Here is a 25,755-nt window from a genome sequence, read left to right as displayed (position 1 = left end):
CCATAATGCCCCATACCTACTGACAAATGGTGAAATAAATCATGTGTGATTTTTAAATTCATGACCTTTCGTTTGAGGGGAATTTATGTAAATCAGGTGTAGCGTAGTGGATCCCTTCAGACCAGCTATCCATTTCATTGTGATTGATGTGAATTTATGCATTTTTATGGCCCAAAAATATCACTATGGTAGAATGAGTTAAATGGAATTAAATTGACTGTGTTTTTGTCTGTGCATCTTGCTAGTTTGTCTTCAGGTTACCTCATCTAAACTACAAGCACCAACCCATTTCTACTAAACGAATGCCTTCTCTTTTCCAAAAACACGATACCCTAGGTCAGTCGTTCCCAAACTGTGGGGCGTGAAGGGTCGGCAGGGTGGGCGGAGTAAGGAACTTAGTCCGGCTTTCAACTTACTCTTAAAAGTTGTAATAATAAAATGCACAAGGTCAAATGTTTTAATTGGTTAGTGCATCATCAGTTTTCCTCTTGTCATGTCAGTCATTGCATACTGACATGCTTATAACTTGTCAGAAATATCCAGATCAACTAGCCCATGTCAGCTAACGTTTTTAAGCTACGTTTTTTAGCACATAGATTTAGTTGTAATCTTTGAGTCACTCAAATATCACATTAATACACATTAGACATGCCAAAATGTATAGAATTGCAAGAAAATGTGCTTTAAAACTGCAAAATGTTATCTGCAACCTTTCACAAAATGTGTAGAATTGCAGGAAATAAGTTTTAAACTTACTGTGTATCCACCAACAAGAGGGGTGTGAACAGTTTGTGTCTTGAACAGTGCTTGTGCCCATAGACCTGGATGTGGCGTGCGCTGTAGGCAACATTTTTGTGGTGCAAAAGAGCAGACGTCTGTGCTAAAAATACAGTGAACCCCATTTTAATCTGGCAGCGTGATATTATTTTAACTTTTTTTCCAACTGTGTGCAATGTAAATCCTGCTGCCAGATTTTGGCTTATTGGCACCACGAAAATGTCAAAATAATATTATTGTCACGATCGTCGTAAGCTTACTCGGACCAAAGTGCAGCGCGATATGTGGTCCACATGTTTATTGAGTGAAACGCACAAAAAAAAAAAACAATCAAGAATGTCCGAAACGTGATGTCATGCAGTGCTCACAGGCAACTACACAGAAGCAAGATCCCACAAAATGGCTGGTGAAATGGCTGCCTAAATATGATCCCCAATCAGAGACAACGATAAACAGCTGCCTCTGATTGGGAACCATACCAGGCCAACATAGAAATAAACACATTAGATCATCCACCCTAGTCACACCCCGACTTAACCAAAAATAGAGAATAAAAAGGCTCTCTATGGTCAGGGCGTGACAATTATGTCCTGAATTTAAAAAGAGTGAGTAGATAATTTCACAGTTCGCCCACAGATTTTCCTGAAGAAAATGCATTTGTCTCATCAATGGTGCATAGGCCTACAGATAAGAGGTTTTGGACATTATTAAGTAGCTGGATATGTTTCACCTCCACTTAATTGCTTATGATTGATTTTATGTTTGCCAGAGATATTGTTTTGCTGGAAAATGATTTCCTCCACTCCGTCAAATATTGACACAGTTCCAGCTCTGTGAGTCATACGAGATGCTTCCCTCAAGATCACCACACAGCAAATGTAAATGTACCAATCATTCCAACACATAGTGGACAGAATGGCCTAGATCTTAAACAAGAGCTATATTTGTATAGAAACATATCATATTTTTGATGTGGGTAAAGGATTCATATAGATCTGTGGATGAGAGTTCCATCTTCTATATGATGATCACCTCTCATTATGAAACATAATGGGGAGCGTTAATCATTGATGGACATTAGGAACACATTGTGACCATAGAGGACTTACATCATGATATTCGCCTGCTAAGATCACAGCCATATACTGTATATATTAGGCTCGTCTGATGACGGGGCACTTATGCAAGGCCGTCATGTGATGTTCCCTGGCCGTACATCAAATCCTCCAGCCTCACAGAGACATAATGCTGGTGCCTACGTGCACATACTACACGTCTATCAGTACATTAACTGAATGTGCCGTAGTGTGTGTGTGTGTGCGTGTGTAATGTGATACAAGCAACACCAAGAGGAAACAAACAACATGTTGACACAGAGATTCACATCACTTCTATCATATTGTCTCTCCTTCAACAGAACGCAATCACACACCACATGCCACTCAAAGAGCGCTGCCGTGTTGGCCTCTCATGAGTATACCCGTTTCCATGTCTGAAAGCTAGCCGTCCGCTAATCTCATGGCTAACTGTCGTAGTCATAATTGATAACCAGATACTGGTAACTGCCAAAATAATGGAAACACTTGTATAGCCCAACACCATATTAAGACACTTTGTTGGTGTTTCCTTTATTTTGGCAGTTACATTTTTTTTTTCCATTTTTTTTTTAATGTAACCTTTATTTAACTAGGCAAGTCAGTAAAGAACATATTCTTATTTACAATGACAGCCTACCCCGACGACGCTGGGCCAATTGTGCGCCGCCCTATGGGACTCCCAATCACGGCTGGTTGTGATACAGCCTGGAATTTAACCAAGGTCTGTAGTGACACCTCTAGCACTGAGATGCAGTGCCTTAGACCACTGCACCACTCGGGAGCTCAACATGTACGTCCTCCTCCAGCTCGGCATGTCAGTATGGTATGACTGAATCATGGAATACCTGTCCTGCCTGTTGAGTCATGGTCTGCCCTCAAGGGCGCCATGAAATCGATACACTCTGACCGGAAAGGACTGCTAGCACGCCAGTCACCTGTGTGTGACTGTGTGTGTTTTTGGCTGTGTGTGTTTGTGCGTTTGTGTGCCGTGTTGGTGTTCCTCTGTAATGTATGCTGATACATATCATTAGTGTGTGTCCTGTACATACAGAAGAACTAGGTGTAATTCACCTGAGGCTGTGTGTGTGAAAATGACTCTCAGTGACATGCTGTCTTGAGCATAGCCGCAGGAAGAAAAATTCTGAATACAAATATTAAAATATGAATACATTTCTCTCTCACTCATCTTGAGGACATATGGTCTTGAGGACATATGGTCTTGAGGACACATTGTATGGTATGCTACTGTTGACATGTGGTTAACCTGTACATGTCAAGTTACATACAGTTATGTTAGGGAGACAGTCTACTGTCATGCCATTCACTGGTGTGTCTGACAAGCCCTTCAGCGATGTGCACTGCTGATTGACTAGTTTTTTACCTGTGCGTAGCATGTACAAGCCTGCTCTGAGATTTGATACAATGTTCAGAACGACATAACTCACTCCACATTGTCCAGGAGCCCTTGTAAGACGTGTTGCCTGGCTCATACATAGGAGTGCATGAAGTAGTCTTTTGCACTACACAAGGAGCCCACTGCCACCATAGGCCTTCTGTCAACTGATAAGCACTGTATTCGTACTGTTGTATGAAATCTGGCACTAAACGGAACAGGTCGTTCTATATTGGCAGTGGTTGCTATACAATTGTTCCTGATGGCCAGTTGCTATTCCGCTTTCCTTGTGGTCCATCATCACTACCTGACATACAACAAACAGAGTAATTACACTACAATTGTAGTGGATGGGTTGTATGAGGGAGGTCATCAGGACTATGTGTTGACTGATGATAGTATCACACCGTTTGTCTTTTTCTAAAAGCTACAGAGTTTTTTCAAACTTAGCTGTTGTGCACCATGCCATTTGATTAAGTGAGATGAATGTTTCATACAAACATGAAAGAGTAAACTGATAGTGTTTAACCACAAGGATGCATTGGCTATAAAAGCATCTGTCGGCAGGTTAAACAAAAAGTGTCGCTAGGATCAACCACTGTCCTAAGGATATGTTAACCTTTTCTGCTGTTCCCATGGCAACCATTAAGGGTGGAGGGATATATGAAGTACATAAAYGTGAAGAGGGAGCATTTTACACACTACTGCCGGTCAATCAGTGCATGTGAATATCTCATCTACTGATRTCACCAATGCAATTTCCACTGGTTTGATCTCATACAACTAACTCTTGACACCAAACATCCTTTTTGTCAAGGATATGTCTAAAACTGAAAGTGTGTTATTTCATGATCCGTCTCTCCCTCTCTCCCTCTCTCTCTCYATTAAATTCGTTGTAGAATTGAAATGAACTAAATCTGGGACTTCAGTACAAATCTACCGATACGTCCAAAACTGAAGTTTCTTTGAGATAAAAAAAAATGACTGCGATAGAATATCTATCAAGGCCCATATGTTAAGGGACAAGGGATTCAATTAATCCATTAATCATCAAGCTTTGAATCAGCTGTGTGGTTTTAGGGCAAAAAAACGAATCGTGCACCCCTTGGGGTCCCCAAGACCGAGTTTGGGAAACACAGTGCTTCACGCTGAAGCTCCAGACAAGAGGAGATATTTCATTGTTAGGCTTTAATGTTCTCAAAATCTTCAGCTCCTGGCAAGAAAGGATCTAGATCAATAGTTTCACTTTTCTCAGAGAGACAGAGACAGAGACAGAGACAGAGACAGAGAGACACGAGAGAGCAGACGAGAAGAGAGAGAGACGGGGAAGGAGAGGAGAGAGAGAGAGAGACAGAGAGGACAGGAGACAGAGACAGACAGGACAGGAGAGACAGACGAGAGAACAGAGACAGAGACAGAGAGAGAGAGAGACGAGAGAGAGAGAGAGAAGAGAGAGAGAGAAGAGAGAGAGAGACGAGAGAGAGAGCAGAGAGAGAGAGAAAGAGAGAGAGAGAGAGAATAGCCATGGACAAGTGAGAGAAAAGAGAGATTGGAAGAGAGGGAGAGAAAGAGAGCATGAGAGAGAGAGATGCACTATAAAAATAAAACAGGCAGTCACATATTTCGGTGGGTGTTAAAAATATGTTGCTGAGGTAGCAAATGTTTATAACATGCCATTGCGTAACTTTAACTAAAATGCCATGTCTCACTCAGTGTATAAGAGAAGGCTCCCAAGCAGATCCACTGTTGGGGATTGGCCTACATATTCTCCTTAGTTCAGGAATGCTTTTCTACACCAATTTCACAATGAATGCAATTTATCTTTGGATGAATTCCAATGTGTACACTGTGTAAAAACAAAGACATGCGTTTCCAAGTTATGACATAAAACCCTTTAATGTGTGCAATACTTTTTTGAAGGGTTGACATATTTCGATAAAGCTGATCTACTTTCTTACAACTACAGACTAATCAAGATATGCATGGCTTTTATTGAGGCTATAGGCCTATTACTTTATATAAGGCTATAGGCCTATAGCTTTATATATAATTAAAATGCTAACATACATTATAGGCTACATTATTACCTGGCATTGTTAGCAATTTAACCTTTTTTTCCAGAATGTTGTATCTCTTAGATAAATAAGCATGTAATGAAAGCAGACTTACCTTAATAGCAGAACGAAAAGTGTACAGCCTTTCCAGAAAAAAGACCCAGGGTTTTCTTTCCAAGCACTGTTGTTCTAAAGCCCAAAATAGGCTTATGTTTAGATGTGGGCATCAGCAATATTAATAGTATTATTATTCTTTTATTGTTTTGCCTGTTGACCTTTATTACCAATGTGTACAATTTAATTCCCTTTCTAAGTCGTACTTCTTGTCTAGTATTTTAACTCAAATTAAAGCATTGGTTAAAGCTCCAACATTGCTGCACTCCACTCCCTACCCATGCCTCTTTGATTGTGTTCCTGTCTTTGTATTTAAACATCCGGGTTTTCCCACTGACTGTGCTTACTCTGACTTACTCCCCCTCTCAGAAGCCATTTTGGACTCAGTTCAGTTTCTTGCATGTGAATATCGGACCCTGTCCTCAGCCAGTCACCACTACACAGTAGAAAAGGTTAACGCGCACCGCGGAGCGAGAAAATTGTTTCTTTGAAACATCGAGTTTATTTTACCTTGTCGATTTTACATCCTGGATTCGACCGATCCTTTCCCAATGGATTTGTTTATATTTAAAACTTGTTTTTAGCCCGTGCAATTTTGTTGCATTGGGGGGCTGTACACACAAAAGCAACGCAAACTCTTGGTGCGGTGGACATCGAAGGCCTTGGGACATTTGGCTCGTTGTGTTGTGCTATCATCTTTTTAAATGTTCGCAAAGGAAAATAGGTTAAAAAGGAGAACATCTGGTGTGTTTCTTTTTAATTAAAGGAATATGTTTGCTTCCTGGCTGACTTTTGCACTTCTGGGAACTTTTTGTGCAGGTAAGCACCCTATTTATGTAATAGGCTATCGCTTACTCTTAGGGTTTGAATTGGCAATCGGAATGTATTCAGTGATTTCACACTGTAACATATTCTAATGTACCCAAACCAGGGATAACGTGCTGTAGGTAGTCACTTGACTATTGATATTGGCTCTATCGAATGGTACAAAAATGACATTTAATGGCATKAAAATATCTAAGGCAATAATTAAATGGATAACATTTTGTATGTTTGTTATTTTGCGTATTGATGCGAAAGGTTATTTAGGCTTTTCGGTGCATTGGTTCACTGTAGATCAATAAGTAATAAGCGACAACATACAATTTCGAATGAGTGTGATACATTTACCATAACAATCTTCAATGATTAGTCATTAAAATATAAGTGTCAAATTTATTTGAATGACAGCTTATCGTATTTGGCCGAAATGTGAAAGAAGGACCGTTTTTTTAAGCTTACGATGAAGTCATGTGGCCTCATATGTTGCAAAGATATCGTTGCTTTAGAAGTGTTTGTGACTCTTGGAAATGCATAGATGGAGAGACACAAGGTGATGCATTTGGAAGTGTTTACACGTGTATCAGACTTATCAGTGTATTTTGACCTGTGTAGACTAAATTAAACCACATGATTGAAGATCTATCTCTATTGAAGCGCGCTGACAGAGGTGTTGAAATTGATGTGAATGATGGTTAGAATTCCACTTATTTCGCACAGCCCACATCACTTGTAGCGTAATTGTTAATTAATGTATTCTTTGGCATGTATTCTTTCAGAGCAGTAGGATGAGCGAGTACTCCAAATAAATATATATATATATRTATGTATGTGTGTATGTGTATATCTATATAGCATTCTACTCTGGATTTCCACGCGAAATGTGATTGTTCATGTCCTCATTATCTAGTTCAGTGACGCATACATTTAGGCCTATATACCTGTAGGCTCGTAGATTTCGTTTTTGGCAATTTGTTTATCACTGCTGCTTTGTTGTGGTGTTCCCTCCTTGTTTAGTCGACTTTGGGGGAGGGGTGCGTATGGGGTTGGGGTGAAAATGGCTCTTGTGTTTATTTTCGCTTTTGCTGAAATAAAATGATTTATTTCTCTTACCTGAAATGTAGAAATCATGTTAATGAATCCGTATGGTTATGGTTATCATTCATCCCAATCAGACACAAATGATTTGTCATTTGGCTGCATGATTGTTGTCAAACACTATCCTAACATCTCTGATATTTTGGTAATTGGTTCAAGTGGCAATTCTTGATACTTAGCCAATGCATTCAACAGTGACTTGGTTAGCCTACATATTGAAGTGCTGATGTTTAATTTTCCGTCTCTTCACCTTAGTAGTTCTTGGAATTTTCTAATTCAAAGATTTGTTGTGAATGACCRTAGTCCGCTATTTGATTATGTTGCCATGGTTGTTGCACTCTTCAGACTTTGATTGAAAAGGAAAATGCTTATTGCTTAAAAACAAAAATAGAATTMGACAGAATAGCGGCTGAACGAGAATGTTACTATTTCTATTCATGAATGAGTTTCAAGATTCAGTTATGTCATGAGGTTTTCAATAACCTACAATTTAATACAAGGAGCGTTTGATAAGTGTGGTTGTGGGAAACCTACAGGACTTTTCTCAGCACGTGGGACCAGCTATTTTGTATCTCCTTGACATTTCAGCTGAATACAGTCAAGGAAGTCAGTTCCATTTCTTTCTGAATAACTTTGAACTGATTAAGGATGTATTTTTGTATATGGTTCTAACTCACCCAGTTCAAATGCCTCTACGCCTGTTGCTTACTATGGTTTTCACACTGAAAGCAAAGCCAGTCAAAAATCATAATCCCTTCAACCATCTAATCGTAAAGATCACTAGTTATTTGATAGAAGGGTTGGGCAGTATTCAGATTTTCATACTGTGCCTGTGCCATCCTGGGATAGACGGTATTACCGGCATTGCACACAGGGCTTCCTTTTTTTCCCRCACGAAAAACAAAAACAGCCCAAAAAACGTTGCTTGCCAGAACGATAACAAAATGATAGCAAGTATGGAATCCCCATAGTGGATGCTAGGTAAATGCTAGCATGCAAACATTCACTACTAAGATGGATGACAACCCAGCTCATAAAGTTGCGCATGTATCTCAAAATTCAGTTTGCAGCACTCACAAAAAAGAAAATGAGGGAGCAAGGATCTTAATCCAGGAGGTGATTGTCTCTGCCATTCTTACCAAGAAGCGTGATCCTGGAAAGTTAACGTTAGCAAAACCCAGCTGGAGAGAATTTTATCTGGCGCAACTTAAATAGATTTTATTTATTGTTACTATGTTCTACATTGTAGAATAATAGTAAAGACATCAAATCTATGAAATAACACAGATGGAATCATGTAGTAACCAAAAAAGTGTTAAACAAATCAAAATATATTTTAGATTCCTCAAAGTCAAATCAAATTTTATTGGCACATACACGTGTTTAGCCGATGTTATTGCAGGTGTAGCAAAATGCTTGTAGCCACCCTTTGCCTTCATGACAGCTTTAAACACTCTTGGCAGTCTCTCAACCAGCTTCACATGGAATGCTTTTCCAACGGTCTTGAAGGAGTTCCCACGTATGCTGAGCAGTTGTTGGCTGCTTTTACATTTTATTTTATTTACATTTAACCTTTATTTAACTAGGCAAGTCGGATAAGAACAAATTCTTATTTACAATGACGGCCAAACTCGGAAGACGCTGGGCCAATTATGCGCCACCCTATGGGACTCCCAATCACGGGCCGACGTGATACAGCCTGGATTTAAACCAGGGACTGTAGTGATGCCTCTTGCACTGAGATGCAGTGCCTTCGACTGCTGCGCCCTTCCGTCACTCTGCGGTCCAACTCATCCCAAACCATCTCAGTTGGGTTGAGGTCGGGTGATTATGGAGGCCAGGTCATCTGATGCAGCACTCCATCACTCTCCTTGGTCAAATAGCCCTTATACAGCCTGGAGGTGTGTTGGGTCATTGTGCTGTTGAAAACAAATGGTAGTCCCACTAAGCGCAAACCAGATGGGATGGTGTATTGCTGCAGAATGCTGTGGTAGCCATGCTGGTTAAGTGTGCGTTGAATTCTAAATAAATCAGTGTCACCAACAAAGCACCATCACACCACCACCTCCATACTTCACGTGGGAACTATACATGCGGAGATCATCCGTTCACCTGCTCTGCGTCTCACAAAGACACGGCGGTTGCAACCGAAAATCTCAAATTCGGACTCATCACACCAAACAGATTTCCACCAGTCTAATGTCTATTGCTCGTGTTTCTTGGTCCATGCAAGTCTTAGTCTTATTGGTCCATTACTGCTTCTTATTGGTGTCCTTTAGTAGTGGTTTCTTTTAGAGGTTGACCCATTGTGATTTTTCAACACCGATACCGATTATTGGAGGACCAAAAAAGGCCGATACCGGAAAAAAAAAGCCCATTTGTTAAAATTTGTAATAATGACAATTACAACAATACTGAATGAACACTTTAACTTAATATAATACATCAATAAAATCAATTTAGCCTCAAACAAATAATGAAACATGTTCAATTTGGTTTAAATAATGCAAAAACAAAGTGTTGGAGAAGAAAGTAAAAGTGCAATATGTGCCATGTAAGAAAGCTAACGTTTTAAGTTCCTTGCTCAGAACATATGAAAGCTGGTGGTTCCTTTTAACATTAGTCTTCAATATTCCCAGGTAAGACGTTTTAGGTTGTAGTTATTATAGGAATTATAGGACTATTTCTCTCTATACCATTTGTATTTCATTAACCTTTGACTATTGGATGTTCTTATAGGCACTTTAGTATTGCCAGTGTAACAGTATAGCTTCCGTCCCTCTCCTCGCCCCTACCTGGGCTCGAACCAGGAACACATCGACAACAGCCACCCTCGAAGCATCGTTACCCATCGCTCCACAAAAGCCGCGGCCCTTGCAGAGGAAGGGTAACAAGTACTCCAAGTCTCAGAGCGAGTGACGTCACCGATTGAAACGCTATTAGCGYGCACCCCGCTAACTAGCTAGCCATTTCACATCGGTTACACCAGCCTAATCTCGGGAGTTGATAGGCTTGAAGTCATAAACAGCTCAATGCTTGAAGCATTGCGAAGAGCTGCTGGCAAAACGCACAAAAGTGTTGTTTGAATGAATTCGTACGAGCCTGCTGCTGCCTACCATCGCTCAGTCAGACTGCTCTATCAAATCATAGACTTAATTATAGCATAATAACACAGAAATACGAGCCTTTGGTCATTAATATGGTCGAACCCGGTAACTATCATTTCGAAAACAAAACATTTATTCTTTCAGTGAAATACGGAACCGTTCCGTATTTCATCTAACGGGTGGCATCCCTAAGTCTAAATATTGCTGTTACATTGTACAACCTTCACTGTTATGTCATAATTATGTACAATGCTGGCAAATTAATTACGGTCTTTGTTAGGAATAAATGGACTTCACACAGTTCGCAACGAGCCAGGCGGCCCAAACTGCTGCATATACCCTGACTGCTTGCACGGAACGCAAGAGAAGTGACACAATTTCCCTAATTATAAGAAATTCATGTTAGCAGGCAATATTAACTAAATATGCAGGTTTAAAAATATATACTTGTGTATTGATTTTAAAGAAATGCATTGATATTTATGGTTAGGTTTGGTGCAACGACAGTGCTAAAACATCACCCGTTTGGCGAAGTAGGCTGTGATTCGATGAGAAATTAACAGGCATCGATTATATGCAACGCAGGACACACTAGATAAACTAGTAATATCATCAACCATGTGTAGTTAACTAGTGATTATGTTAAGATTGATTGTTTTTTTATAAGATAAGTTTAATGCTAGCTAGCAACTTACCTTGGCTTCTTGCTGCCCTCGCGTAACAGGTAGTCAGCCTGCCACGCATGCTCCTCGTGGAGTGCAATGTAAGGCAGGTGGTTAGAGCGTTGGACTAGTAACCGGAAGATTGCAAAAACGAATCCCCGAGCTGACAAGGTAAAAATCTGTCGTTCTGCCCCTGAACAAGGCAGTTAACCCACCGTTCCTAGGCCGTCATTGAAAATAAGAATGTTCTTAACTGACTTGCCTAGTGAAATAAAGGTGTAAAAAAAACGGCCAAATCGGTGTACAAAAATACTGATTTCCGATTTTTATTTAACTTGAAATCGGCGCTAAATAATCGGTCATTCCTATTTTAATCGGTCGACCTCTAGTTTCTTTGCAACAATTTGCCCATGAAGGCCTGATTTTTAACGCGGTCTCCTCTGAATAGTTGATGTTGATGTGTCTGTTAATTGAACTCTGTGAAACATTTATTTGTGCTGCAAGCTGAGGCTGGTAACTCTAATGAACTTATCCTCTGCAACAGAGGTAACTCTGGGTCTTAACTCTTATTTCAAAATACCCCGAGATACGGTGTACTGCCCAACCCTATTTGATAGRTCAATGACAATACCCTTGGTTTCTTGCAAGCAGCAAAAACATTATAGTCCTATGCTGTATGGTCAATACACAACCAAAACATTTCGGCTACTATTGAACACTCAAATGTATTCTCCCTCTTCTGCACAAGTCAATCACAAGAGACAAGTCATTGTAATGAAACATGCCAAATAACAGCTGCCAGACCATTGGGAGCCAGAATAGTAAATGCTTTTGCAAGGGTGGGGGGTGGGGGGTGGGGGGCATAAAACCAGCTGTTTTGACTGTGCTGGATGTATTGTGTAATGGTCTCACTGAGTGCATTCTGTGGCTCCCTGGCTAGCAGCAGAGGTAGTAGGATGCAGCTCTGGTCCTCTGCTCATATCAGCTGATGATCCACTCTGTTGAGACAAAGGAAGTCGGATCCCTGCCCATGGCTCGCTTGCTCTCTCGCTACTAGCAGGAGATGCTGACCCCAACTCATAGCATCTCTCCTCACTCACTCCTGTCGATTCATTGGCTTTTGCTGAGTGGAGGAGAGTTTGCGACTGTCCCGGTATCGCCTATGATAGCACGGTGTCAGCTGAGGCAGGGGCTGCCCCCCCCCTGTGCAGATTGGCCTTGCCCACCGATCTGTTAGTGTGTGTGTGTTTGTGAGAGCAGGGCTTGGAATGCTGTTAGTGCTCTCTCATCGCAGCTTTACTGAATCCGTAACAATGGTGTGTGTGCTGTGCTGGATTTTCGAAGGTTTGGCCACATGGTGTAGTGGAAATGGGGGGAGGGGTGGCTCTGCTAGGATGGATTACTCCTGAGTTATAATGGCCACTGCTTAACCCGCTCCTCTGTTCTCTACCTTAGAAACGTATCTACTAGTTACTGCATATCGTCCCCATATTTACCGGTGAATGCATTTATCATATGGATACATTCTATAGTGCATGGACAGGAAATGGGGAGGGGGGGAAAACACTGTGGGAAATGGGGGATGGGTAGCCTCTAGCAGGAGAAGGGATTTAAAGTGACAGTGTGTATTTCCCCCCTTGCCGTGGATTAAAGATGTCGAGCTGTAGGAGATTCATTGCATAGTTGTTTGGGTGAGAATAGGCCAGATATGTTTGTCGGGACAGCTGGTACTGTAATTCTAAGCTCTAGTATTGAAGCATGATGTTTTTCCACAGAAGTAGATTAAACATATATGTTTTTTTTGTGTAATATACAAACACTACATGACCAAAAGTATGTGTACACCTGCTCGTCGAACATCTCATTTATACATCTGTCAGCAATGGGTGTGGCTGAAATAGCCAAATCCAGTAATTTGAAGGGCTGTCCCCACATACCTTTGTGTGTAATATATATATTAGTGTATTTAGCTAAAATGATAAGCTTTGTTTTGGTGTACATCATTCCCATTGCAGTCTATTTTGACTTCTTGAGCTCTTTGCATATTTTTGGGACCATGCATACAGCATCGGCCTACTTTTGTCAAAGGATACCATCTTTAAAATCTCACTCAGACGCTTTTTCAAGCAGAATGACTGTATGAACCCATAGATAAGGGTGTGGTTTTGTTTTGAGCTTTTCCCTCAAACCGAAAGCCATAAATCAATCTTTCTGATAAAAATGACACCATCTTGTTTTTGCTTAGTTTCCCCCAAGCTCTTAAAGAAATGATCTGGTACTTTAGTGTACTTTTTATCCAGTAGTTCTGAAAGTAGCACTCCCRAGCCAACGGTGGTCCCTGAAAATTGCTACTACGTTGCATATGTGCACCACGTCATTGCACTCTCTCTCACTCTGCTGTGTTCGCATCTTGCTAGCTGTCACTCAAATGGCGAGGGACTAAAGCTCATTGGCTGGAATGTGAATTGCTAGGGGGATGGTCCACGTGGGGGGAAATGAACATGGCACAGCTTCCAGAAAACAGCCGCTTTCAAACTAGGGATTACGTGGCTAATTGAGGTAAGACAGTCATTCTGCTCATATATTATGCATGTATGAGGTACACATCGGCACATCCAACCCAAAGTGAGAGGTTTCAAAAAAAGACTTACTAGTCACCAAAGTTCCGTAGCATGTCTTTGCTTTCTACAATAACTTAATGAGCACTTAACAAGAGACAGGCTGGAATTCTTCCCTAAAAACCCCAACCTCTGCTTGACTCCATGCTCTTCATTCATCAACACTTCTATTCATATCGTGTTTGTGCAGTCATTTCCTAGAATGGAGCAAAACGAGCAGAAAATTGCATAGAAATCTGGTCCCCCCCCCGGCCTCCCGAGTAGCTCAGCGGTCTAAGGCACTGCATCAGTGCTTGATGCCTCACTACAGACCCGGGTTCGATCCCAGTCTGTGTCGCAGGCGGTCGTGACCAGGAGACCAATGAGGCGGCGCACAATTGGCCCAGCGTCGCCTATGATAGTATAGGGGAGGGTGTGGCCGGCCGGGATGTCCTTGTCCCATTGCGCTGTAGCGACTCCTGTTGTGGGCCGGGCGCATGCACGCTGACCCGGTCGCCAGTTGTACGGTGTTTCTTCCGACACATTGGTGCGGCTGGCTTCCAGGTTAAGCGAGGAATGTGTCAAGAAGCAGTGTGGCTTGGCAGGGTTGTGTTTCGGAGGATGCATGGCTCTCGACCTTTGCCTCTCGCGAGTCCGTACGGGAGTTACAGCGATGGGACAAGACTGTAACTAGCAATTTGGATGTCACGAAATTGGGGAGAAAAAGGGGTGAAAGGTAATTTTTTTAAACAGAAATCGGGCCCCAAAATCATTCTCAATGATTGTTTTGAAAGCGAATCTCACATTGTTCAGTTCTTGGAAGAGGAGTCATCGAGACCAATGAACATTGGTCGAGTAGCAAGCCTATAGTACATGCACACTTCTTTCTGAAATGATTCAGACCCCTGGACCTTTTCCACATTTTGTTACGTTACAGCCTTATTTTAAAATGTATTAAATACATTTTCCCCTTCATCAATCTACACGATACCCCATAATGACAAAGCAAAAACTTTTTTTTATTTTTATTTTTAGAAATATTGGCAAACGTATCACAAATAAAATGGACCTTATTTACGTAAGCATTCAGGCTATTTTCTTTTAGACTCAAAATTGAGCTCAGGTGCATCCTGTTTCCATTGATCACCCTTGAGTTGTTTCCACAACTGATTGGACATGATTTGGAAGGGCACACACCACAGTTGACAGTGCATGTCAGAGCAAAAACCAAGCCATGAATTGTCAAGAGACAGATCTGGGGAAGGGTACCAAAACATTTCTGCAGCATTGAAGGTCCCAGAGAACACAATGGCCTCCATCATTCTTAAATGGAAGAAGTTTAGAACCACTAAGACTCTTCCTAGAGCTGTCCGCCCGGCTAAACTGAGCAATCTGGGGAGTAGGGCCTTGGTCAGGGATGTGACCAAGAACCCGATGGTCACKCTGACAGAGCTCCAGAGTTCCTCTGTGGAGATGGGAGAACCTTCCAGAAGGTCAACCATCTCTGCAGCACTCAACCAATCAGGTCTATATGGTAGAGTGGTCAGACAGAAGCCACTCCTCAGTAAAAGGCACATGACATTCCGTTTGGAGTTTGCCAAAAGGCATCTAAAGGACTCTGACCATGAGAAACAACATTTTCTGTTCGAGATGAAGCCAAGATTGAACTCTTTAACCTGAATGCCAAGCGTCACATCTGGAGGAAACCTGGCACCATCCCTACGGTGACGCATGGTGATGGCAGCATTATGCTGTGGGGATGTTTTTCAGAGGCTGGGACATGGAGACTAGTCTGAATCGAGGGAAAGATAAACAATGCAAAGTACTGAGATCCTTGATGAAAACCTGCTCCAGAGTGCTCAGACTGGGGCGAAGGTTCACCTTCCAACAGGACAACGACCCTAAGCACACAGCCAAGACAACGCAGGAGTGGCTTCGGGACAAGTCTCTGAATGTCCTTGAGTGACCCAGCCAGAGCCTGGACATGAAACCGATCGAACTTCTCGGTAGAGAGACGTGAAAATAGCTGTGCAGCGACTCTACCCTTCCGACCTGACCGAGCTTAAGGCTGTAATCACTGCCAAAGGTGCTTCAACAATGTTCTGAGTAAAGGTTCTGAATACTAATGTAATATTTATTTTCATTATGGGGTATTGTTTGTGGATTGATAAGGGGGAAAAAACATTCTAAAATGGATTAAAATAAGACTAACAAAATGTGGGACAAGTCAAGGGGTCTGAATACTTTCCAAATGCACTGTAGGTCTATTGTACAAAATAGGCTGTGACCATGACYGAATTAATACACTCAGCATCTGTACAATGTAAATAGCTGAAGGTGGACCTTTCTTCTCGTCATCAACACCTCTGTCAGTGACTCGCAAGCAAAAGTCTCATTTTTTTAATAGCGGTGTTCAGAATCGGAAATTACACCCAGCAGGGAAAGAGTGAAAGAGACATAGTTTGGGTGCGAGTGCGATCAGCACTGCCTGTGAAATTTCCTTCTCATGTTGCCCACAACGTGAGACTTGGCGTGGTCCTTCAGAACATGTTGTGCAAACACAGGAAGAAATGTATACAAGGCCTCGGTCGCTTGCATTATGTAATTGGCGTCGGTCCCTGAAAGTGGAGAAATGTGGCTTCCATTAATCTGTCGGTTTTACTCTGGATTCTTTCCTAATTAACTGCAGATCTCAAAAACCCACAGTATGAATCGGGCTAATTTGGTAAACGCAGATCAAAAAAACTGGTTGCAACATGAATGTCATTGTATCTCCCCTCACAGTGTATGGAAAGCATGAGCCTTCCATGTTTGACTCTGCTGCGGCTTGGCGCCAATTGCGCCTTTTGGAAGGTTTGAACCGAAGTTACCGTGCCTTCAAAGTATTTATACCCCTTGATTTGCACTACATTTTGTTTTTACAAGCTGAATTAAAATGGGCTAAAAAATAATAATCTCACTCATCTACACACAATACTCCATAATGACAAAGTGGACATGTTTTTAGAATTGTCTTTGGCAGCGATTTACTGCTGTGAGTCTTTCTGTGTAAGTCTCTAAGAGCTCTGTCAAGTTGGTTGTTGATCATTGCTAGACAGCCATTTTCAAGTCTTATTAGTATTTCTGTGTGTTATTATGTTATAACTAAGTCTATGATTTGATAGAGCAGTCTGACAGAGAGGTGGTAGGCAGCAGCATGCTCGTAAGCATTCATTCAAACAGCACTTTCGTACGTTTTGCCAGCAGCTCTTCAAGCATTGCGCTGTTTATGACTTCAAGCCTATCAACTCCCGAGATTAGGCTGGTGTAACCGATGTTAATTGGCTAGCTAGTTAGCGGGGTGCACGCTAATAGCGTTTCAAACGTCAATCGCTCTGAGACTTGGAGTGGTTGTTCCCCTTGCTCTGCATGGGTAACGCTGCTTCGAGGGTGGCTGTTGTCGATGTGTTCCTGGTTCGAGTCCAGGTAGGAGCGAGGAGAGGGACGGAAGCTATACTGTTACACTGGCAATACTAAAGTGCCTWTAAGAACATCCAATAGTCAAAGGTWWATGAAATACAAATGGTATAGAGAGAAATAGTCCTATAATTCCTATAATAACTACAACCTAAAACKTCTTACCTGGGAATATTGAAGACTMATGTTAAAAGGAACCAGCAGCTTTCATATGTTCTCATGTTCTGAGCAAGGAACTTAAACGTTAGCTTTCTTACATGGCACATATTGCACTTTTACTTTCTTCTCCAACACTTTGTTTTTGCATTATTTAAACCAAATTGAACATGTTTCATTATTTATTTGAGGCTAAATTGATTTTATTGATGTATTAAGTTAAAATAAGTGTTCATTCAGTATTGTTGTAATTGTCATTATTACAAATACATTAAAAAAATCGGCCGATTAATCGGTATTTACTTTTTTTTTGTCCTCCAATAATCGGTATCGGCGTTGAAAAATCATAATCGGTCGACCTCTAGTCTGTTGGATAGCAGACTGAACCAGTGTTTCCTCTAGGACGAGGCCTATGCTTAGCTATATTCTGTTTAATTTGTATCCATCCAAAAAACTCCCTAGTCCTTGCCATTGACAAGCATAGCCATAACATGATGCAGCCACCGCCATGCTTATATGAAGTGGTACTCAGTGATGTTGTGTTGCATTTGCCCCATATATACTGCCTTGTATTCAGGACATAAAGTACATTTCTTTGCCACACTTTTTTCAGTTTTACCTTAGTGCCTTATTGCAAACAGATGTTTTGCAATATTTCTATTTMTTTTCATTCTAGTTTAGGTAAGTCTTGTGGTGTAACTACAATGTTGTTGATCCATCCTAAGTTTTCTCCTATTACAGCCATTTAAACTCTGTAACTGTTTTAAAGTCACCATTGGCCTCATGGTGAAATCCCTGAGTGGTTTCCTTCCTCTCCGGTAACTGAGTAAGGAAGGACGCCTGTATCTTTGTAGTGACTGGATATATTGATACACCATCCAAAGTGTTATTAATAACTTCACCATGCTCAAAGGGATATTCAGTGTCTGCTTAGTTTTTACCAATAGGTGCTCTTCGCAAGGCATTGGAAAACCTCCCTGGTCTTTGTGGTTGAATATGTGCTTGAAATTCACTGCTCAACTGAGGAACCTTACAATTATGTGTAGGGTACAGAGAAGGAATAGTCATTTAAAAATCATGTTAAACACTGTTTCACACAGTCCATGTAACTTGTGACCTGTTAAGCACATTTTTACCCCTGAACTTATTTAGGCTTGCCTTATTAACTCAGTGCTTTTTCATTTTAAAATGAATTGGTAAAAATGTTCGAAACCTAAATTCCACGTGGTTATTGTGTGTAGGTCAGTGACACAATCTCAATTTAGTCCATTTTAAATTCAGGCTGTAATATAACGAAATGTGGAAAAAGTCAAGGGGTGTGAATACTTTCTGAAGGCACTAAATAAATGGGACACAGTGGTCCAGTGAGCGATACCAGTTTCTTTCCCAAGGAAAATGCCCCGTGTGAAAGGAAATAGAGCATGTTTGCTTTGACACAGCGGCCGAATTGATGATTTGCGTAGGGGTAAATGGATGATGCGCTGCCTATTGGAAAAAGCACACTAGTACTGATTGATAATGTAACTACAGTTAGTCTGCCAGATGTTTCAGCTGTTTGCTAAGCTAAAGCATAAATAGAATCTCCCCTATCCATTCTTTATATAGGCTGTTAAATGAAACAGAAATGCATAAGCCAGAGCAGGTTGCAGTTGTTTGGGGTCATCTTAAGTGAACCGGCTGGTTCAGAGTTTTTAGGTTAAACCTTGTCCTAACGCTCCTAGATCTTTATCTTTCCTTCCCTGGTGGGGTGCTGTTGACTGCCATAGCTAACTGCCATAATGAGGCCTCATGCTTAGTTGTTTACCAAGTGAAAACTGTCATTGACTATGCTCATGCTTGGGGATGGGCAACCCTTAAGCCTATAGCGATGATGTTGGTTTACTTTTAAGTGAAAGAGGTTAATTTGCACAGTATCTACGGCCTTGTGAACTATTTTCCTCTGCTTGGGTCTGGGAAACATGCCGAGTTTGCTGACAAATGGGCATTGCTTGCCAAGCCTTGGATAATGTCCCAATATAGCTATATCCTTGTATGCCCAAATCTCTTATTTCTTAAGTGTGAGCTCCAGCTTTTGAAGTGGGAAGGGAGGAAGCTTGTGAGCGTACCCGCTCAGTCGCGTGCTGCTGAGAAGCCACACTGTTCTGGCCCCAGCGTTTGTTTACCTTTGCCGATAACACTTATCTGGGCAAAGCTGCATGGGTGGAATGCGGTACGTAAACAATGATATTCGGCAGGGCCTTATCTTGGTGTAGGCCGAGTCGTACATTATACGCAGCACTCAAAGTCCTGCTGAACATGCGGTGGGATGGGATTAGCCAAGCGTTTAGTTCCAGAAGATACGTGCCACGTTTCATAGTATGGTAATTCATTATCAATGTTTACTGTTTAGCACAAAACGCAGAGATCAAGCTTTTAGAGTAAATTCCAGATCCCTCTTGGGAAATGGATGGACAACATCCAATGATCTATGCTAAACAAAAATATAAATTAGACATGTAARGTGTTGRTTTCATGAGCTGAAATAAAATATCCCCAAAATGTTCCAYATGTACAAAGTTTTTCGCTAAAWTGTYGTGYWCAAATTTGTTTACATCCCTGTTAGTGAGTATTTCTCCWTTGCCAAGATAATCCATCCACCTGACAGGTGTGTGGCATATAAAGAMGCTGATTTAAACAGCATGATCCTTAAACAGGTGCACCTTGTGCTGGGGACAAAAAAAGKCMGCTCTAAAATGTGTAGTTTTGTCACAACACAATGCCACAGATGTTAAGTTGAGGGAGCGTGCAATTGGCATGCTGACTTCAGAGCTGTTGCTAGACAGTTGAATGTTCATTTCTCTACCAAAGGCCGCCTCCAATCATTTTTTGGCTGGGCCTTGCTCCCCAGTGGTTGTGCCCCTGACCAGTTGTGAAATACATAGATTAGGTCCTAATGAATTTATTTAAATTGACTGATTTCCTTGTATAAACTGTAACTCAGTGAAATTGTTGCATGTTCGTGCCATATCCACTTTCATGGTTTTTCTCTCCAGAAAGTAAATGAGTTTCCAATTTGACTCTTGGCCTCTTTTTTTTATTTTATTGTAAACAAATCATTAATATWAAACAATGGGATATGCTTGACCATTAGGAGGCACAGCAGAAGCCTCTAGTTATTGAAGTAATGTATTGTAAGGACTGACGCTGTCTTCTCTGCCTTGGAACTGTTCTGTAGTAGGAGTACCATGTCAGTCGCTATCCATTTAAAGTTGCCAGACTGACATCAACCTTATAGCTCCAACCGCTAGACACTTTGATCTGCAAGAATCAAATGGGTGTAAGCAATATGGTGGAAACTCRTTTTAAAAAGCCATTTAGCAGATGCTCTTATCCAGAGCGACTTACAGGAGCAATTAAGGTTAACTCAACCTGGCCTGCAACAGAGAGGTTAGGTGGAACTATTTTTTTTATAGTACTTTTTATAGTACTTTCACCAACTTAATCTGGAGCTACCGGAAGTGTCTAGAGAGGATGAAGCTAGTATTAAGGGGGGGTTAATAAAAATATTAATGTAGGTAGCGTTAGCTAACACTAGTCGGATGGACCTGCGACAAAACTCCAGTATTTTTCATCCTATAGCTTGTTCTCCATCTTTTTGAAAATAGTGAGCCAACATGTTTTCAACACTTATTTTCCTGACTGATCAAAAATATTGCAATACTGGTATTGTCACAGCCTTAGTATCGAATCGCAATTCATATTGTATCGGCACCTAAGTATCATTATAATATCATATCGTGAGGTCCCTGGCAATTCCCAGCCCTATAGGCTAGGGGTTAGTTTCGGCACTAGTTAGAATTCTCTTCCTCTGTCCTCTGATTTCCTGCTCCATCCATTCGCCCCATTTCAGAGAGCAGTGGTTGCAACAACTTTCACTCACTGAGTGCTAGAGGGGAAGGGGGTTGGGCACTGGTTTTGAAGTTTCTTTCACGGTGGGATTGATGGCCCTCGTGCTCCTGTGTCTGAAAGAAGCCTCCCTTTCCCCCAGAGGACCTGCACAGTGTCTCTCCACTCTAGATCCAGCCCCTGTGGAGGGCCCCTCTGACCCACCCCCCACTTCTGTGTGGCGATGTGTCAGGCAGGCTGCTGCTGGGGCCTGTTTGTCAAGCCCCTGTGCCCCATGCTGGGGGATTTGAGGCTGGGCGTGGGACTGGGAGAAGGGGAATGGGGCATGGTGGTCACCCACTCCCCTTTGAGTTTAGCAGGATATTGACACCACCTCTCTCAGATCCACATGTTGTTCCTGTCAGGGGGGAATGAAGAGAACAAACATTCCCTCTTACTTCTGTGTTGGACTCTGGAGGAAGAGGGCGCGTGAAGGACCGTTCTGTAATTGTGTGTGTATAAGGGATGTTAACTTAAACCACAAAGGTTTAAACAATAAGGGAATGCGAAACATTTAGGAAAATCACCTCAAAGATGAATGATAAGTGTCACCGCTTCTTGAAATGACATCCAATGCTCATTCAGGTTTCATTCAACATAGCCTACTTCCTTTTCAATTCTCCTTTGCTGTGAATGCTTTCCATCGACACCTCCTTTGACATGTTCTCTGTCAGGGAACCGGAAGTGCAACATAAATGTAACATTTGTCCCACGTATGGCCTACGTTTTTCAACTACCTAAGCAGTTAGGCTTGTTCACCCCAGATCCTCGCACCTGTTTTTTGTATCTCAAAATAGGTGTCCATCATCTAGATGGGCCAATCCTTACTATTCAGTTGGTGTGTAGGCCTGCGGATTTGGACAATTTAAATGTTTTTTTATTATGAGCTCAGTTTTAAATTTTTGGACCACTTCTGAAAACATGTAACTAACTTTCTGGGCTGACCTATCCCTTTTAGCTCTCTGGATCTAGACAGTGTTGTTTCTTTCTCTCAGATGGACGAGTGAAGGCCTTTGGTCAGGCTGCAGACTGGTTTCGTTCAACACTCTTCTACCCCTCCCATCTCCCTCAAACCTCACGCCCCATGCCTGTTCTGTGTGTGGACTGTGGAGCTAGCTCACCTTGCTTGCGTGCACTTGTTTTTTTTTTGAGATGGAGATGACGGCGGCAGCTGCTCATCTGGCTTCCTCCTGGTCTGCCGTCTCCAGATGGAGGTGTACGCTGGTTCATGTTGACTCCCAGGCTGCTCTGATGACCCTCGCGTCTCTGGCCCATCTGTCGCGGACCGTCAACACACACACACACTTACACAAACTTCTGTTTGGCAATTTCTCTGATGTCTTCGGCATCCTGTTCCAGTATGCCCTTGATGTGGTCAGAGTGAGCAAAATTGACAAACCCTGCTGCATGTGTTGTGTGGAGAATGTTTGGTTGTACAGAAAGGGAACATTTCAGACCTTGAAGCCATTTTTCTGTGGCTTTAGAATGATTCCTCTTATGATGCTGCCTGTGACTCGACTTCATCATATGTATCATATTGTAAGACAAGGCAACAGCCAACACGTTGCATGAATCCTTGGTTTTGGTCTACCCTTGTTTTAATTGATGGCTACCGCGACTGTCTAGAGAATTGCCATTCACTATTGATGGACAATGAGGTTTCGAGGAGTGTGGGAGAGAGTCACATTCCCCCTAGCTCTGAGAAGGGTAGCAGGCTGAACCATAGACATGTTGATGGGCAAGATTCTCGCCCGGGGAGGGAAGGGCAGCAGCAACAGAGTGAGAAGGTCACGGGGTGAGTCTTTGTCATGGTAAACCCAGCAACTTGACCACCTGCTGTGCATAAGGCCCCAACAATAGATGTCTACAGCTGCATGGGAAATGGACAGCCCCCGAGGATGTAGACTAACTCTGAAAACTTTATCACACCACCAGGGGAAATGTAAAGATTAGAGGCTTATTTTGGGGGAATTGAGAAGCTTAAATTTACAGAGCTAACATTTTCTCTGAGCTTAATAAAACTAAATAGTGAGCGAAGGTCATGCTCCAAGGTGCGTGTGATTTAGCCTAAAATGTAGGCCAGACTACCACAAGCTGGCCAATAGGGGGCTCAGTATTTTCATATTGTCTATATTTGTTAGGATCACTCTCAGGTCTGGCAAACGTCCCCCAAGGCCAAATCCTACAACTAAATATTTACACAACTCAAACCTTTGAGTTAGTTAGGATTTAGCCCCTAACGTTTCTGTCTAGCAGTTGAGACACCTTGAAATGGAACATTGGGAGTTGTCCCCCCCCCTCTCCCTGATGCTGCTGAGGCTCAGTTGGTGCATTGTGGGTCCATTGTCTAGGGTCCTTTTGTACTGTCACTGAGGGAAAACACTGATTGCCACACATTGCGCAAGAGGCTGATATTATGCCGTCACTGTCAGATGGGCAGAAATGTATTCAGAGCCTTGCAGACCCAAAATGAGTCTGAAACATTGAGGTTTTGAGGTTAATCATATCCTCGTTTGAAAACTGTGCAGCTGACTTGCCTTGAGCTATGTTTTTTTTATTTTATTTTGCCTTTATTTAACTAGGCAAGTCAGTTAATAACAAATTCTTATTTACAATGACGGCCTAGGAACAGTGGGTTAACTGCCTTGTTCAGGGGCAGAACGACAGATTTTTACCTTGTCGGTGAACTCAACATCAGTTGAGTGTTTTACCCTCCCACATTACACACACACACACAATGGCAGCTGTATTAATTGTCCTTGAAATATCAATGGTTTATATTGTGACAAAAACATAATTCAGAAGATCAGACGTTGTAAACAGACCTTGTAGTCTACTGAATGTGCTGTGCAGAGACTTCAGACCTATGCTATGCTGCCACCTCTGCATAAGGTATGTGGTTCAGGCCTGGTCTTGACCTAGTTTCAGAGCCCCACTACTCACACGTGAGATTCCACCTGGAAGGTGCTCAATGCAAGACCATGATGCCTGTTGGTTTTTGACGGGAATGAGGGAACCGTGCGGTCCAATGGCTGCAGCCTGCCCGTATCCCCCTCTCTCTTCTCTCTGGAAACAGGCTGGCCTCAGAATCCCTCCCCTACCGTCTCCCTCACACCGCCTCGTGCCACTGCTCCATTGGCAGGCCTCCCGCCCACTCCCGTTCCCTGTCCCTCTCTCTTAATATGTATTCTTGACCCCGATTATTATTATTTTTGCCTTGGTCCGTGGTTATGTGGTCGAGTTGTGGTTGGTGTCTTGCCAGCATCTATAAATAGCAGAGTGTTGGAGTTAGTATCTGAATGAGGGGGAGCAGCGCAGCGCAGAAGGAAAAGTCCTTTTTGGCATCCAGCTGGCTGCCGGCCAGGGCCTGGCTGAGTGTAGTGTGGCGGGGGAGTTTTTTTTTTGGAGGTGGCGTAGTAAAGAGCTGCTTTTTGGGGGGAGGGGGGGTCATTTTTCTTGTTTTCTTWAAAAAATTATATTTATTTAAGTCATTTAGCAGGCACTCTTATCCAGAGTGACTGACAGTAGGGAGTGTGTACTTTTTTCGTACTGGTCCCCTGTAGGAATCGAACCCACAACCCTGGCGTTGCAAGCGCCGTGCCCTACCAACTGAACCACACGGGGGGGCATTATGAATGGGAAGAGGCGCTGTCTTGTTTTTGTATATCCTTAGCCTGCGTAGTCATTGTCGGAGCGCAATTGAGTAACGTTGGGGTTGCTAATTGCTATCATTTGGGGTTTCCTCGAGTAGGCCAAGGGTTATGCGAGTTAAATTAGGGCGGGCTTCAATGCTAGAACAAATGTCTTCTGGTATCCTCAAAATTATAGGCAGCAATGTGAGCTTAATTCAGAACCTTCATCCATTCATATACACTGAGTGTACAAAACATTAACACCTTCCTAATATTGATACCACCCCACCCTTTTTTAAATTGTATTTTTTTAACCTTCGAACAGCCTAATTCGTCGGGGCATGGACTACAAGGTGGCAAATGCGTTCCACAGGGATGCTGGCCCATGTTGACCAGTGGATCCCACAGTCGTCAAGCTGGCTGGATGTCTTTTGGGTGGTGGACCATTCTTGATACACACGGGAAACTGTTGAGCATGAAAAACCCAGAAGCGTTGCTGTTCTTGACACACTCAAACCGGTGCGCCTGGCACCTACTACTAGAGGTCGACCGACTATGATTTTTCAACACCAATACCGCTTGAAGCATTGCGAAGAGCTGCTGGCAAAACGCACGACAGTGCTGTTTAAATGAATGCTTACGAGCCTGCTGGTGCCTACCATCGCTCAGACTGCTCTATCAAATCATAGACTTAATTATAACATAATAACACACAGAAATACGAGCCTTAGGTCATTAATATGGTCGAATCCGGAAACTATAATTTCGAAAACAAAACATTTATTCTTTCAGTGAAATACGGAACCGTTCCGTATTTTATCTAACGGATGGCATCCCTAAGTCTAAATATTGCTGTTACATTGCACAAC

The 25,755-nt window shown here is 42.2% G+C and overlaps 1 protein-coding gene across 1 annotated transcript in view; it reads left to right on the top strand.

The window, feature by feature from the left end:
* The first annotated feature begins 5,816 nt into the window (after window positions 1–5,816).
* Window positions 5,817–25,755, top strand: part of LOC111953775 (activin receptor type-2B) — a 68,835-nt gene continuing 48,896 nt past the window's right edge. The window contains exon 1 of the mRNA XM_023973265.1: window positions 5,817–6,254. Coding sequence (XP_023829033.1) covers window positions 6,206–6,254 — 49 coding nt within the window. The 5' untranslated portion in view covers window positions 5,817–6,205. The remainder of the gene's footprint in view (window positions 6,255–25,755) is intronic.

This window comes from Salvelinus sp. IW2-2015, linkage group LG27 (assembly GCF_002910315.2).
Source record: "Salvelinus sp. IW2-2015 linkage group LG27, ASM291031v2, whole genome shotgun sequence".
In the NCBI taxonomy this organism is placed as follows: domain Eukaryota; kingdom Metazoa; phylum Chordata; class Actinopteri; order Salmoniformes; family Salmonidae; genus Salvelinus; species Salvelinus sp. IW2-2015.
The sequence above is the reverse complement of the archived record's forward strand: the minus strand, read 5'-3'. Positions and strand labels throughout refer to the sequence as shown.